The sequence below is a fragment of the Lithobates pipiens genome, unplaced genomic scaffold, assembly GCF_037356315.1.
Source record: "Lithobates pipiens isolate NorthernLeopardFrog02 unplaced genomic scaffold, aLitPip1_a1.2 Scaffold_30, whole genome shotgun sequence".
NCBI classification, from domain to species: Eukaryota; Metazoa; Chordata; class Amphibia; order Anura; family Ranidae; genus Lithobates; species Lithobates pipiens.
Window position 1 is genome coordinate 87,241,229 of NW_027507791.1, and position 14,490 is coordinate 87,255,718.

The following is a 14,490-nucleotide window of genomic DNA, read 5'->3' on the forward strand; positions in this document are numbered from 1 at the left end:
GCAGCCTAAAAAAGCTGAGACAGGGTCAATGGGTACAATGGTGTAGCATCCCCTCTTCTTTTAACACCATGTAAATGTCTGTCAACTGGAAGGACCAGTTGATGGCGTTTTGGAAGTAGAATGTTGTCTCATTCTTGCTTGCTATAGGATTCTAACTGCTCAACAGTCCTGGGTCTTATTTTGATTTAAAGGTGTGCCAAATATTTTCAATTGGTGAAAAGTCTGGACTGCAGGCAGGCCAGTTAAGCACCCAGACTCTTCTACTATGAAGCCATGCTGTTGTCATAGATACAGCATGTGGTTTAGCATTGCTGAAAATTGCAAGGCCAAATCTGTAAAAGATGTTGTCTGGATGGGAACATATGCTGCTCTAACATCTGGATATATCTTTCAGCATTGATGGTGCCTTACCAGATTTGGAAGCTGCCCATTCCAAGCAAACTAATGTACCCCCCCCCCCCACACACACACACACACACACACACACACACACACACACACACACACCATTAGAGATGCAGGCTTTTCAGCTCAGTGCTGATAACAAGTTGGAAGGTCCCTCTCCTCTTTAGTCCAGAGGACACGCAGCACCCATGATTGTAAGGAAAATAATGTCAAATTTTGATTTGTCTGACCACAGAACAGTTTTACACTTTGCAACGGGCCATTTTAATTGAACTTTGGCCCATAAAAGAGAGTAGGGAGTATTTCTGGATCATGTTCAGTTGTGGCTTCTTTGTATGATTTGAGCTTTACCTTGCATTTTTGGATGGTGCAGCAAACAGTGTTCACAGACAGTGATGTCTGAAATTCTCCTGATTCCATGCAGTCATGTCCATCACAGAATCATGCCTGTTTTTAATGCAGTGCCATCTGATGGCCTGAAGATCATGGGCATCTGATATTGCATTTCAACCTTGCACACAGAGATTTCCCCAGATTCTCTCAATCTTATGCACTGTAGATGAGGATATCTACAATGCAATTTTTACATTGAGGAACATTTTTCTGAAATTGTTTGACAATTTTTAGACACAGCTTTTCACAGATTGATGAACCTCTGCCCATCTTTACTTTTGAGACACTCTCTAAGGGCTAGTTTACACATACTTCAAAACATGGCTTCAGACACGCTTTGTTAAAGCTTTCTGAAAGCTAGTCAAAGCTCCTGTCACTAAAATGGTTAGCTTCCAGTCTTGTTTTTTTTTTTTTTTTTTTTTTTTTTTTTTTGCAAAATCTTTTTTATTAAATTTTTCATTGGCATACAAACTACCCACATGGGGGCCAAACATTACCCACACAGGGGCGAATTTCCTGATGTGGCAACGGGCCGCAACAGGGCACATCATATAACAAACAGTCCACCTCTGAGGCAGCAACAGACTGCAACAGGACAGAGCAACACAAACTTAACCTTATCTATCTATACCCCAATGTGGGAAGAGGTTGGCTCAGGAGATTCTGTGCTCAAAGTTATAGTGACAGGATAATGTGAGATGAGAGCATTTGGGTCAATCTATCAGCATACTAAAATCACAATGTTAAACTAAGGGTCATTTACTGCATCAGTTGCCGTAGTGTCATCGTCTAACCAGCAGGTCCACACCTTTTCAATTTTTTTCAGGCAACCCCTGCCCGAGTAGGTGACTTTATAAAGGGGCAAACTAGCGTTCACCAGGTTTTTCCAGGACTGAAGAGAGGGGGGGATAGATTTTTTCCAGTTCATGGTGATGGCCTTGCGTGCATAATACAGTAACAGGGATGTAAGTATTTTCCTAGCTCTGAGAATTGGCATTTTCTCCACCAGCCCAGCAGACAAACTTTAGGATAATAAGGGATACTAGTCTTAGTAGTCTTAACTATCACCTGGAGAACCTCCTTCCAATAATACACAATTGCTGGGCAAGTCCAGAAAATGTGAAAGAAGCCTCCTGGCTGATAGGAGCAGCACCAGCACGCCGGAGCTTACAGTCTTGTTTACACCTTGCTTTTGCTTGGTGCTTCGATGAGGCTTCGATGGGGCTTCAAGCGAGCTTTGCCATAGATTTCTAGGCTTTGAGGATGCTTTGAAGCCCCACTAAAGCGACATGGGGTATAATTTTTTAACCAGTTGAGACCCGCGCTATAGCCAAATGACGGCTACAGCACGGATCTCCTTTGCCGGGACTACGTCTATTGACGACGTCCCGTGCACGAGCGGCCTGCGCGCCCCCTGAGGGGCGCGCGCGGCGCGCTCTGTGATCGGCGAGGCTATGAGACTCGCCTGATCACCGATCCGAGCAAGGGGTCGATCCCGACCCCTTATCACGTGATCAGCTGTCAGCCAATGACAGCTGATCATGTGATATAACGGAGCCGGTAATCGGCTATTATTCCTCCTCGCGCTGACAGCGTGAGGAGAAAAAAAAAGAGCCGATCACCGGCGGCCCTGCCAGTGCCCACCTGCCCGCTGCTTTGCCACATGAATAAAAAATGTGTCCCCCCCTGTCAGTGCCACCCAGCAGTGCCCATAGTGCCACCCAGCAGTGCCGACAGTGCCACCCAGCAGTGCCACCCAGCAGTGCCCACAGTGCCACCCAGCAGTGCCCACAATCTGCCTCAACAAAGGTGCTGCACCCCAGTGCCACATATCCGTGCCCAGCAGTGCCGCCCATCAGTGCCCAGCAGTGCCACCTATCAGAGCCACCTATCAGTGCCCATCAGTCCCATCTATCAGTGGTACGTATCAGTGCCCCTTAGTGCCACCCATCCGTGCCATCTTATCTGTGCCCATCTTTGCCTATCACTGCCGCCTTATCTGTGCCCATCTGTGCCTATCAGTGCCCACCAGTGCAGCCTATCAGTGCCCACCAATGCAGCCTATCAGTGCCCACCAGTGCAGCAGTGCCGCCTCATCAGCGCACTTCAATGAAGGAGAAAAATGACCTGTTTGCAAAATTTTATAACAAACTATTAAGCATGATTATTTTTTTTATTTTTTTGCATCTTTTTTTGTTTGTTTAGCAAAAAATAAAACTCCCAGCTGTAATTAAATACCACCAAAAGAAAGCTCTATTTGTGGGAAAAAAATGATAAAAATTTAATTTGGGTACAGTGTTTTATGACTGCGCAATTGTCATTCAAAGTGCATCAGCGCTGAAAGCTGAAAATTGGTCTGGGACTGAGGGGGGTTTAAGTGCCCAGTAAGCAAGTGGTTAAGCATAAGCAAGGTGTAAACAGGACTGTAAGCTAACTATTATATTTAGTGACAGGAGCTTTGACTAGCGTTCAGAGCGCTTTAACAAAGCCTGTCCGAAGCCTTGTTTGAAGAAAGTGTAAACTAGCCGTTAATGTGTGTTGAAGCCGAAGCAAGTGTAAATGAGCCCTTCGATGCACTTTTTTTTTTTTTTTTTATACCCAGTCATGTTACTGACCTGTTGCCAATTTAATTTAATTTTGTTGAAAAATGTTCTTCCAGCTCTTCCTTATAAGTACAGCTTACTTTGCCAGCTGTTTTGTTTCCATCAATTCATCAATTTTAAAATTACCTTTTTTTTTTTCTTCTTAAAATGGTTAATTTTCTCGGTTTAAACACTTGATATGTTTTCTATTGTGACTAAAATATGGCATTTATGAGATTTGCAAACCTTGCATTCTGTTTTTTGTAGATTTTACACAGTCACAATATTTTTGTAATTGGGGTTGTACAATTCATTTTTTTAAATTGAATTCCATTGCACTTACACTGCAACACATCAGATAATTTGGCTATGGCTCAGATTCAAGGGGTTTCCGTATAGTTACTTCATTAATAGTACTGTACAACATGTCAGTAAAGCCATGCATAATTGTCCATTCCACGTAGACCTTTTGTCATGGTTATGCAGTAATCTTTCTCTGTCAGCTTACCTCTCCTCATGTGTTCAAACTAAGAGGCCAGCCACTCTCACCTGGCTGTTTTTATAACCTCTCTAAGCATGGCTCCACCCCAGGCCCTATCAGGGAACGCTATATTAACATGTGCACCACAAGCCAGCAGTGCTGATCAACCATTGTGTGTGTTTGGCTTCCTGTTTGCCGTGTGCTCTACATGTCTCTGTTACCGACCTTGGTATGGTCTCAACTATGCCTGTGTGCTTGTGACCTTGACCTATTGGTGTGTCCCCCACTATCCCTGTTTGCCTGTGACCCTGAGCCTTTGGTGTGTCCTCTGTTATTCCTGTCTGCTAGTCGCCCTGGCCTCTGCCTTATCCCTAACTATCCTTATTGTTCCAGCCTGCTGCTTCCTCTGTCTCCTGTAGTCTACCGTGAGCGTGAGCTGTGTGGTCCCGGGGGCCGCAACCTGGAGCCAGACTGCAGCGCAGTCCATCCTCCCCACTAGAGGCTCTGGTGAACACCTGCTGGCTCTTGGACCTGGCACCCTGGAGAATCTATGCTCTATCTCCCACTGGGTTCTGTGTTAGTGATCCTGTAGACCTGCTTCCTGAACCTCCCAGGGTTAAATCCGCAGCAGTCAGTCCTAGGGTCCACTACCTTAGCGGTGCACTCCTGACGCCTACAGAGTGCATCTGTCACATGGTCTCAGGTGACCTGACACCTTTAATGCCCTTACAGCTTTGTTCTTGGACTTTCCTCCATTGAATTGGTATATAAAGGTCATCGTAATAAATATTGATGCCCTGTTTTATTTTGGTACTTTAAGAATAATTGGTAGGGAATTATGCCTAAATTAGCCTCTTACAATGCTAGCCAAATGAGATGCCTGTTACTGCAGGACTGTCTTTAATACTAACATTTCTTTTTTGGATTCACCTGACATATTTCAGGCAACACTGGTCACATAATTGTGTCTCCTTGTTTGCAGGGAAAGAGGGGGATTTGATTTGTTGCGTAACAGATTTGCATCAGCTGCTGGCAGAGCCTTAACTTGATTTGCATTCAGGCACCTGGCTTTCTGCAGCATGGCCACCAACGATGTGGAAATTAAATTGTGAAGGAATTCAGTAAACGGAAGGAGAGCTCTATTTTTCTTCAACTAGTTTATATTAAATTCAATAAAACGGAGCTCCAGGCAAACACAGATGAAATACAATACATAAGAGTTTTTTTTACCTTATAAATAATTTTTACTTCTGTCCCACCAGTACTGAGATTTATCCAGCCATGTCCCATAGCATGCCTAGATGTCCGCTCCAACCTCCTGAATGGATAGTGAAAGAGCAGCATCAAAACTTTAAAGACCATGGGAGAGATTTACTAAAGCTGGGTCACTCGGAATCTGGTGCGCCTGTGCATGGTAACCAATCCGCTTCTAATTTCAGCTTGATCAATCAAGCTTTGGCAATAAACCCTGGAAGCTGATTGGTTTCTATTTAGAGCTGCACCAGATTTTTCACTCTCCAGTTTGAGCAAATTAACCCCCACTGTATATGTTTACTCTAATCTCTCATCCTTGTTAATACATTTGTATGTAGCATATCTGATTGGCCCCCAGTGCTTCTGTACAGAGAATTGTAAGAGGCTGACAACAGGTCAAATTCAGGTACTCACACTGGATGCATTAACAATCCATTCAATTATTGGTCAATCAACGCATAGCTACATTAACTTGCTATGTGCCTTCTATATTTATGCTTGAGGTTTAGCTTTAAATTGGCTTCCTAGTTTAATCCTGATGAAGGTGTTTCAGAATTATAACTTTAATGTTTGGTTGTGAGGCAACATGGGACTGATATATAAATTAGCCAGAAACAAGTAGTTATAAGCAGAATTATCTATATGTCCTCTATCATCATTTCTAGCGAAGGGTAAAAAATCATCAGGAACAGTTGGATCTTATGATTCATTTCTGGTCACTTTTCATTATGTGTTCTATTCACGGCTCACATAAACTTTCTCGGGTCATTCAGATCTTTATCCTGCTGCGTAAAACCTGGCAATTACTTTTTGGTGCAATCAGATAGTCCTTTGTGTGAATCCGTTAAGGAAATTGCCTTATATTACCTGAGAACTGATGGCTTTAGGCACCTATTAGCACGGACAGTGAATGACAAGTTTGGATATCGAAGAAAACCAGTCGGGTTGTCCAGTAATATGGGCAGAACAGGCAACTGTAGAGGGTGTATGGGGTTGTTAAAACAAAAAAATATATAAAAAAAATAAAAAATTCAGTGCTAAAGTCGGCCATAGATGTTGGTTTTCTTTTCCCTGCAACAATGGGTTGCAGGAAAGAAAATGGTTTGATTTGACTCGGACTCTGCCTTCCCTGATCTCCGCATTCAGCAAACACCGGCAGCTGACTCCAGGCCTCCTATGGTCCTCCTCTAGACTCTGTACTTTCTGCTTCCCAACTTTGCCCCGTTACTAAAAATAATTTTTAAAATAAATAGTTGTACGCATACAGTAAATATTTGCTTTCCATTATTATTCCTAGACTTCTGCTCTCAGGGGTAGTTATTACTAAAACCAGTGATAATCAAATGCAGAGGCAATTATTTAATATTATAAAGCGTAGATACATTTATATAATCTTGCAGGTACAACCGCCCCGTTGAGGGCAACCATAATGATGATGCAATAAAATTGAGTTGAACACCATCTTTGCACTTTTTTAGGGGCTGCTTGTTGCTTCCCTTTCATCAAAACGCACATTATATAGAGTTTTTAATTGTAATGCACCCAACACACACTGCAAATATACTATATTGTAAAAAGTATTGGGACAACTGCCTTTACACAAGCTTTAATGGCATCCCAGTCTTACTCCGTAGGGTGTAATATTCAACTCTTCTGCAAAGGCTGTCCACAAGGTTTAGGAGTGTGTCTATGGGAATGTTTGACCATTCTTCCAGAAGCGCATTTGTGAGGTCAGGCACTTATGTGGATGAGAAGGCCGTGCTCCTAGTCTCTGCTCCAATTTATCCCAAAGGTGTTCTATCGGGTTGAGGTCAGAACTCTGCACTGGCCAGTCAAGTTCATCCACCCCAAACTCACTCATCTATGTCTTTATGGACCTTTTGTTTGTGCACTGGCCCAAATCATTTGGTTGAGGGGTGATTATAGTGTGATGATGTTTATCAAGGGTTGGGCTTGGCCCCTTAGCTCCAGTGAAGGGAACTCTTAAGGCATCAGCATACCATGACATTTTGGACAATTTCATGTAACCAACTTTGTGGGAACAGTTTGGGGATGGGCCCTTCCTGTTCCAACGAAAATTCTTGTATGACAGAATTCAACTTCAGAAGTGATGTATGTGTTGAATTCTTTTGTATGTGTTCTTTCATTTCTGAGCATGCATACGGTAGTCTTGCTCTTATGATTTTTTTTTTGGACGAAAACTGTACTACTTAAATGAAAATCGGACATTGTGTTCACATTCGCCAAAATTTTAGAGCCTGCACATCCAGTTTTTGTCTGCCGAAAATTTGGAATCGGCTGTTGAAAGCACCATACTAACGATCAGAAAATTGGCAGATCATTCATCGAAAGCAAGTTTACTTCCAATTTTCTGATCGTGTGTATGGGGCTATCGTTGAACATGTTGAACATGTTGAAGTTAGAAGCTGGTTACTATGCACAACTGCACCAGAGATTCTGTGTGCTAGTAAGTCTTCCCCTATGTCAGGGTTGTCCAAACTTTTTTCAAAGAGGGCCAGATTTGATGAAGTGAACATGCGTGAGGGCCGACCATTTTGCCTGACATTATTTGAACCTTTAAAATTCGGTCTAAGTGTGTTCGTTCAAGCACTAATACACTGCCCAACAAGAATTCTCTTGCCTTTGTGGCTGTGTGTGGGGAAGAGATGAGCTCGGGCGTGTTATTTCGATATACCGTATTTATTGGCGAATAGCACGCACCTTCACTTTAAGAGAAGTTTCAGGAAAACCTTTTTAATTTTAAATAAGGAACTGTGAAGCAAAATAATGGTCAGTGCCCATCAATGCAGCCTAATCGGTGCCCATTTGCAGACCCACCATTGCCATGAATGTAGCCCCACCATTGCCAGGAACGCAGCACCATTGCCAGGAACGCAGCACCATTGGCAGCATAGCTTCTAGGCAACAAAGGATTTATGTTAATGTGCCAAAAACTAAGTGCTATAGATTCTCAAGGTTTCCTAGTTGTGATAGAAACCATACACTACCCTTATAACCGTGGTCTTGAACTGCAGAATTGTATAGGAGGAATGCTGTAAGCAAAATAGGCATTACTGTGAGGCAAATGAAAGGGACAACCAACTTGTTACATGGAATCGCAACAGCTAAATATAGAGTGGGCTACCTTAGGTGACACCCAAACAGGGCCCACTGGCAATGTAAGTAGTTAGGGACCCCCACGCAGCTTGAAAGAAGAATAGGAAAGTGGGAACTAAAAGACTTTTTAAAGTTTCTCCTATAGATAATAAAATTTACGTAGTAGTTTTTCGCCGTTGCACAATTTGACATTTACCCGGCGTAACATCACTTTTTATATTTTACCAAGCAATTGGATATTATATTGTGTTTTTGTGCTCTGAAATTCAAAAAAGTGTATTTTTTCAAAACTGCGTTTGAAAAACCGCTGCACAAATACCGTGTGACATAGAAAACTGCTTTAAAAAAAATTATGTTTGGGGGTTTTAAGAACTTTTTCTAGCAAAAAAATACAGATTTTTACGTGTAAACAAGAAATGTCAGAAAAGGCCCAGTCTTCAAGTGGTTAAAGGGTTTGTTCATGTTTACCAAAAAAAAAACAAAAAAAAAAACGACCTTTTCAGTTAAAAAACGCCTATAGATATACCGTATATACTCGAGTATAGGCCGACCCGAATATAAGCCGAGGCCCCCAATTTACCCCAAAAAAACTGGGAAACTTATTGACTCGTGTATAAGCCGAGGGTGAGACATGCCTGTCCATCCCTGTGTGTCCGTCCATCCCTGTGTGTGTGTGTCCGTCCATCCCTGTGTGTGTGTCTGTCCATCCATCCCTGTGTGTGTGTCCATCCATCCATCCCTGTGTGTGTCCATCCATCCCTGTGTGTGTGTCCATCCATCCCTGTGTGTGTGTCCGTGCAGCCTTGTGTGTCCAGCCTACCTGTGTCCCGAGCCTCCGTCCCGAGCCTCCGTCCCGTGCCTCTGTCGTCCCGTGCCTCCGTGCCTCCTCAGTCCCGTGCCTCTGTCGTCCCGTGCCTCCGTGCCTCCTCCGTCCCGTGCCTCCTCCGTCCCGTGCCTCCTCCGTCCCGTGCCTCCTCCGTCCCGTGCCTCCTCCGTCCCGTGCCTCCTCCGTCCCGTGCCTCCTCCGTCCCGTGCCTCCGTCGTCCCGTGCCGAGCCTCCGTCCTTCTGCCATGCTTCGTCGGCGTCTCGGCGGCCATTCCTCTGTTCAAAAGCCGCGCCTCCGTCTGTGATGGGCGGAACACTCAATTTCCCAGCAGTCTGTGGTCCGCCTATCACGGACATCCTCTCATCCTCGTCCGTAGTATGAGGATGAGCGGATGTCCGTGATAGGCGGACCACTGACTGCTGGGAAATGGAGTGTTCCACCTATCACAGACGGAGGCGCGGCTTTTGAATACTAGAATGTCCGCCGTCTGTCTGCTCGACACGCTGATCGGGCAGGCAGACGGCGATGACTCGAGTATAAGCCGAGGGGGGCACTTTCAGCCTCAAAAAAAGAGGCTGAAAATCTCGGCTTATACTCGAGTATATACGGTAAGCAAACTATGCAAACTTTGGCTAAAGCTAAATATTGCATTTTGCTCTAGGTGTAGGCCATTTACATACCTCCCGAAGCCTGACTGAAAAACTCTGATATGGCATCGTCCCATGCTGCCTTACTACGACATTGCTAAGACACTTCCAGACAATTCAAACCCCCATACATACGCTTTCTTGTGGGGGTTTGGGAGCTCAAGCCAGTGATGGGGATGAGCAGAAACTGCTGAGATTGTCTTCGCAACAATGCCATCTCTGATGCCATACCCGCATAGGAAGTTGTGTTTTATTTTTTTTTATTTTTATTTTTTGGTAAAAGATGAAATAACCATTTAAAACATAAGCGAAGCACCATGAAACCTTGTGTTTGTTACTTCTATATACTGTAAAACGAAGATGATCAGTGCGGGAGAAAGTGAACAATCTGTAAGAGTAATGTGATAACATTGCAGCTGTTTTTCAGAAGCTCCTCTAGTAATGCTTGCCTCGGGCACTTACCTTAACATAGAATAGTTCTTCTCTTAATATTGGTGCTTAATTTGATGTATCTATTTTTTTATTGATTTTATTTTCTCCCGTAGCCTCGGACTGTAGCTGGGTTCCGTGGAACGGTTAGGTATGCTTCTGTCAATGCACACAGGAACCGGGTAAGTGGTTTCAATTAATTTTATACTGATTTTAAAAAAAAATTATAAAATTATGGCAACTCCATAATAATGTAACGCAATAAACCATTAACAAATCTCTAGGAATACATGTGAGCATTAAATATAGCAAGAAGAAGGTAGGTAAAGTAACTACAGAGCACATGAGACCATCCATCTTTAAGGTTGGGTAACCAGGTTAGACAAACGTAGGATCGTATGTAGACCTGCTGTCAGTAGTGCTTACATGAAAACACAAAGACTTCCAACAAAATCCTAGAGTTTTTTTTTTTTTTTGCAGTTTGTGATATTTCTTAATATTAGTATGTTGTTTTTGTTTGGTAGGATTGGTGTCCTCTGTGCTTGAGAACCAAAGAGAGACTAAAATCCTGTGAAATTTGTCATCTAGAAATCCTGACCCTCTTTACAAGCTTTTGGTTCTTTATTAGCAGAACCGATAAGGCAAACCTCCTTGGGAATGAAGGTTAAATTGAGCCAAATCGGCAAGGTGCGTTGGGGTGCAATTAAAGAGGAAGTAAACCCTGATGAGTTTACTTCCTCTTTCATTCCCTGCAAAGGCAAAGCATAATGGACTACTATGCATCGCATAGTAGCCCATTATGTGTCACTTACCTGACACAGGAGCCAGCGAAGTCGCCGCTGTCCCCTGTAGTCCGCCGCATCCATCTTGCTGGTGGCGTCTCGCAGCTCCGCCGCTGTCATTCAGCGGAGCCGCGATGACGTCACTCCCGCGCATGCGCACGGGAGCCGACACGCGCGGCAGATCCATTGTTGGAAATGCCGCGCTCAGTGCGCCTGCGCGTCGCTGTCTACGGCGCATGCGCCGTAGACAGCGGTGCCTGTCTTCAGGCAAATATCTCCTAAACTGTATAGGTTTAGGAGATATTTCTTGGACCTACAGGTAAGCCTTAATCTAGGCTTACCTGTAGGTCAAAGTGGTTTGTAAGGGTTTACAACCACTTTAAGTATAAGTGGCACCACTGCATGCCTGCAAAAGCGATGCACTTGTAGCTTACATAAGGCTATGGACTCTCCATGTAATCAGACTGATTGGCCTAGCGAAGGCTTGCATTCTTCCTATAACCAAAAGTAACTCATACAATTGATATAAAAAGTCTACACACCCCTGTTAAAATGCCAGGTTTCTGTAATCTAAAAAAATTAGACGAAGATAAATAATTTCAGAAATGTTTCTACCTTTTTAATGTGACCTATAAACTGTACAACTCAGTTGAAAAATAAACTTAAATCTCTTGAGGTGGTAAAAATAAAAAGATGTGGTTGCATAAGTGTGCACACCCTCTTATAACTGGGGATGTTGCTGTGTTCAGAATTAAGCAATAACATTCAAACTCATGTTAAGTAGGAGTCAGTGAAAACCTGCCATCATTTTAAAGTGCCTCTAATTAACCCCAAATAAAGTTCAGCTGTTCTAGTAGGTCTTTCCTGACATTTTCCTAGTCTCATCCTACAGCAAAAGCCATGGTCCGCAAAGAGCTTCCAAAGCCTCAGAGGGATCACATTGTTAAAAGGTATCAGTCAGGAGAGGGGTACCAAAGAATTTCCAAGGCATTAGATATACCATGAAACACAGTGAAGATAGTCATCATCAAGTGGAAAAAATATGGCACAACAGTGACTTTACCAAGAACTGAACGTTCCTCCAAAATTGATTAAAAGAAGAGAAGAAAACTGGTCAGGGAGGCTGCCAAGAGGCCTACAGCAACAATAAAGGAGCTGCAGGAATATCTGGCAAGTACTGGCTGTGTGGTACATTTGACAGCAATCTCCCATATTCCTTATATGTCTGGGCTGTGGGGTAGAGTGGTAAGACGGAAGCCTTTTCTTACGAAGAAAAACATTCAAGCCCGGCTAAATTTTGCAAAAAACACATCTGAAGCCTCCCAAAAGCACGTAGGCAAATGTGTTATGGTCTGATGAAACCAAGGTTGAACTTTTTGGCCATAATTCCAAAGATATGTTTGGTGCAAAAACATTGCACAACACCAAAAGAACACCATACCCACAGCGAAGCATGGCGATGGCAACATCATGCTTTGGGAGCGTTTTTCTTCAGCTGGAACAGGGCCCCTAGTCAAGGTACAGGGAATTATAAACGGTTCCAAATACCAGTCAATATTGGCACAAAACCTTCAGACTTCTGCTAGAAAGCTGACCATAGGAGGAACTTCTTCTTTCGGCATGACAACGACCCAAAGAATACATCCAGATCAACAAAGGAATGGCTTCACCACAAGAAGATTAACGTTTTGAAAAGGCCCAGCCAGAGCCCAGACCTGAATCCGATTGAAAAACTGTGGGGTTATCTGAAGAGGGCTCTGCACAGGAGATGCCCTTGCAATCTGACAGATTTGGAGTGTTTTTGCAAAGAAGAGTGGACAAAAATTCAAGTCAAGATGTGCCATGCTGATAGACCTGTACCCAAAAAGAATGAGTGCTTAAAATCCAAAGGTGCTTCAACAAGGTATTAGTTTAAGGGTGTGCACACTTATGCAACCATATTATTTTCATATTTTTGTTTTTACTTTCCTCCTAAAAAATTTCAGTTTGTTCAATTGATTTGTACAGTTTATAGGTCACGTTAAAGGTGGAAAAAGTTCTGAAATGATTATCTTTGTCTCATTTTTTTACATCACAGAAGCCTGACATTTTAACAGGGGTGTGTGGACTTTTTATATCCACTGTATAGCTTTTGACTATCAGCTCTGAACTGAGCAGCGAGGAAGGGAAGAAAAGGTAAGTAAATATCAGGAGTATGTGGAAAATTGGGGGGGAAAAAAAGAACTTTTCTTTATCCTGTGCTTCAAATACACATTACAGCTACAAGTTTAGTTGTACACCTTTTTACATTGTTGAATGCAGGCAAAATGCATGACCACATTTCATGAACAATGCAAAGTAGACCTGCGTGGTAAATCATTGGGCGTTTTACCTGCTATGTGAAATGCAAATCATTTGATGAGACTCCTGAAACACAATGCAGTGATTTAGAAAAAGAGTAAAAAAAAAAAAGTGTGTGTACGTATATATGTATGTGTGTGTGTGTATATATATATATATGTGTGTGTGTGTGTGTGTATGTATGTATGTATGTATGTATGTGTATATATATATATATATATATATAAATAATATGTAATTTCTGGACAAAACAAATACTATATTTAGTTGTTATGGCTATAGACCTAAAAGTCCTCACCATAAAGAATTTTACTCTTGTATTATATGAGCTGAGTCTGCACTGATTTTCAGTATTTCCAGATCTCATGTTGCATTGTACAGATGTATGATTATTTTTTTCTATTCAGAATTATAGTAATCATTATTATAAAGATGCTTGAATGTATTTACAAAAGAAAATGGCTCCATTTATTCTTCACTTATGTTCTGTCACTGTAGGAGATGGGCCGGCATGACGATCTGTGGTCCCTTTTCTACATGCTGGTTGAGTTTGTTGTTGGTCAGCTTCCCTGGAGGAAAATTAAAGATAAGGTAAATGTGCTTGATTTCCACATTTATTTTAAAGTTATGTAAAAGTACGTACATTTATCTATAGATATATATAGATATATATAGATATATATAGATAGATAGATATATCTATCTCTCTATATGTGTGTGTTGAACTACTGCACTCTTCAGGTTTTTGCTTATTGTCCGAGCATCTCTTTTTCGAAAAATGTTTCCTATAAAGAATTACTGGAATTAAATAATTTACTCTTTCCACTGGTAAAATAATTAGTCAAAGTTCCCTGTATGGAAAGACTGGGGTGTAAAGGGGATCCATTGGAATGCAAAATTCACATGAGAAGGCTCGCTAAGAAGCTGTGATTTTCCTGTAATTTTTACAATTGCAAGTTCAATTTTAATGTCCCCTCTGAGAACCGGAGTAATTCACCTTTTTTCTGTGGCCTTGTATACGTGCATTTTGCTTCATAACGGTCCAAGGGTACCTTTACAAATTGCACAATAGTTTGTCTTCTAACAATAATCCAGGGCCTCTAACCAATGCTGCATCTTTCCCCTGCTGGCTCTAAGGCTGAGAACCGAGCGATAAAACACGCTCAGGTGCTTATTGGAATGTTGGGCTGTGGAGGGGGTGCGAGCAGCTGGCTCGCTGTGAGGCTGAGCTGG

The 14,490-nt window shown here is 42.5% G+C and overlaps 1 protein-coding gene across 2 annotated transcripts in view; it reads left to right on the forward strand.

Moving 5' to 3' along the window:
- TTBK2 (tau tubulin kinase 2) overlaps positions 1–14,490 on the forward strand; it is a 218,997-nt gene that overhangs the window by 171,867 nt on the left and 32,640 nt on the right. For both annotated transcript variants that reach the window (XM_077464563.1, XM_077464564.1), the window contains exons 7-8: positions 10,252–10,317; positions 13,756–13,848. In XM_077464563.1, the coding sequence (XP_077320689.1) occupies positions 10,252–10,317; positions 13,756–13,848 (159 nt within the window). The remainder of the gene's footprint in view (positions 1–10,251; positions 10,318–13,755; positions 13,849–14,490) is intronic.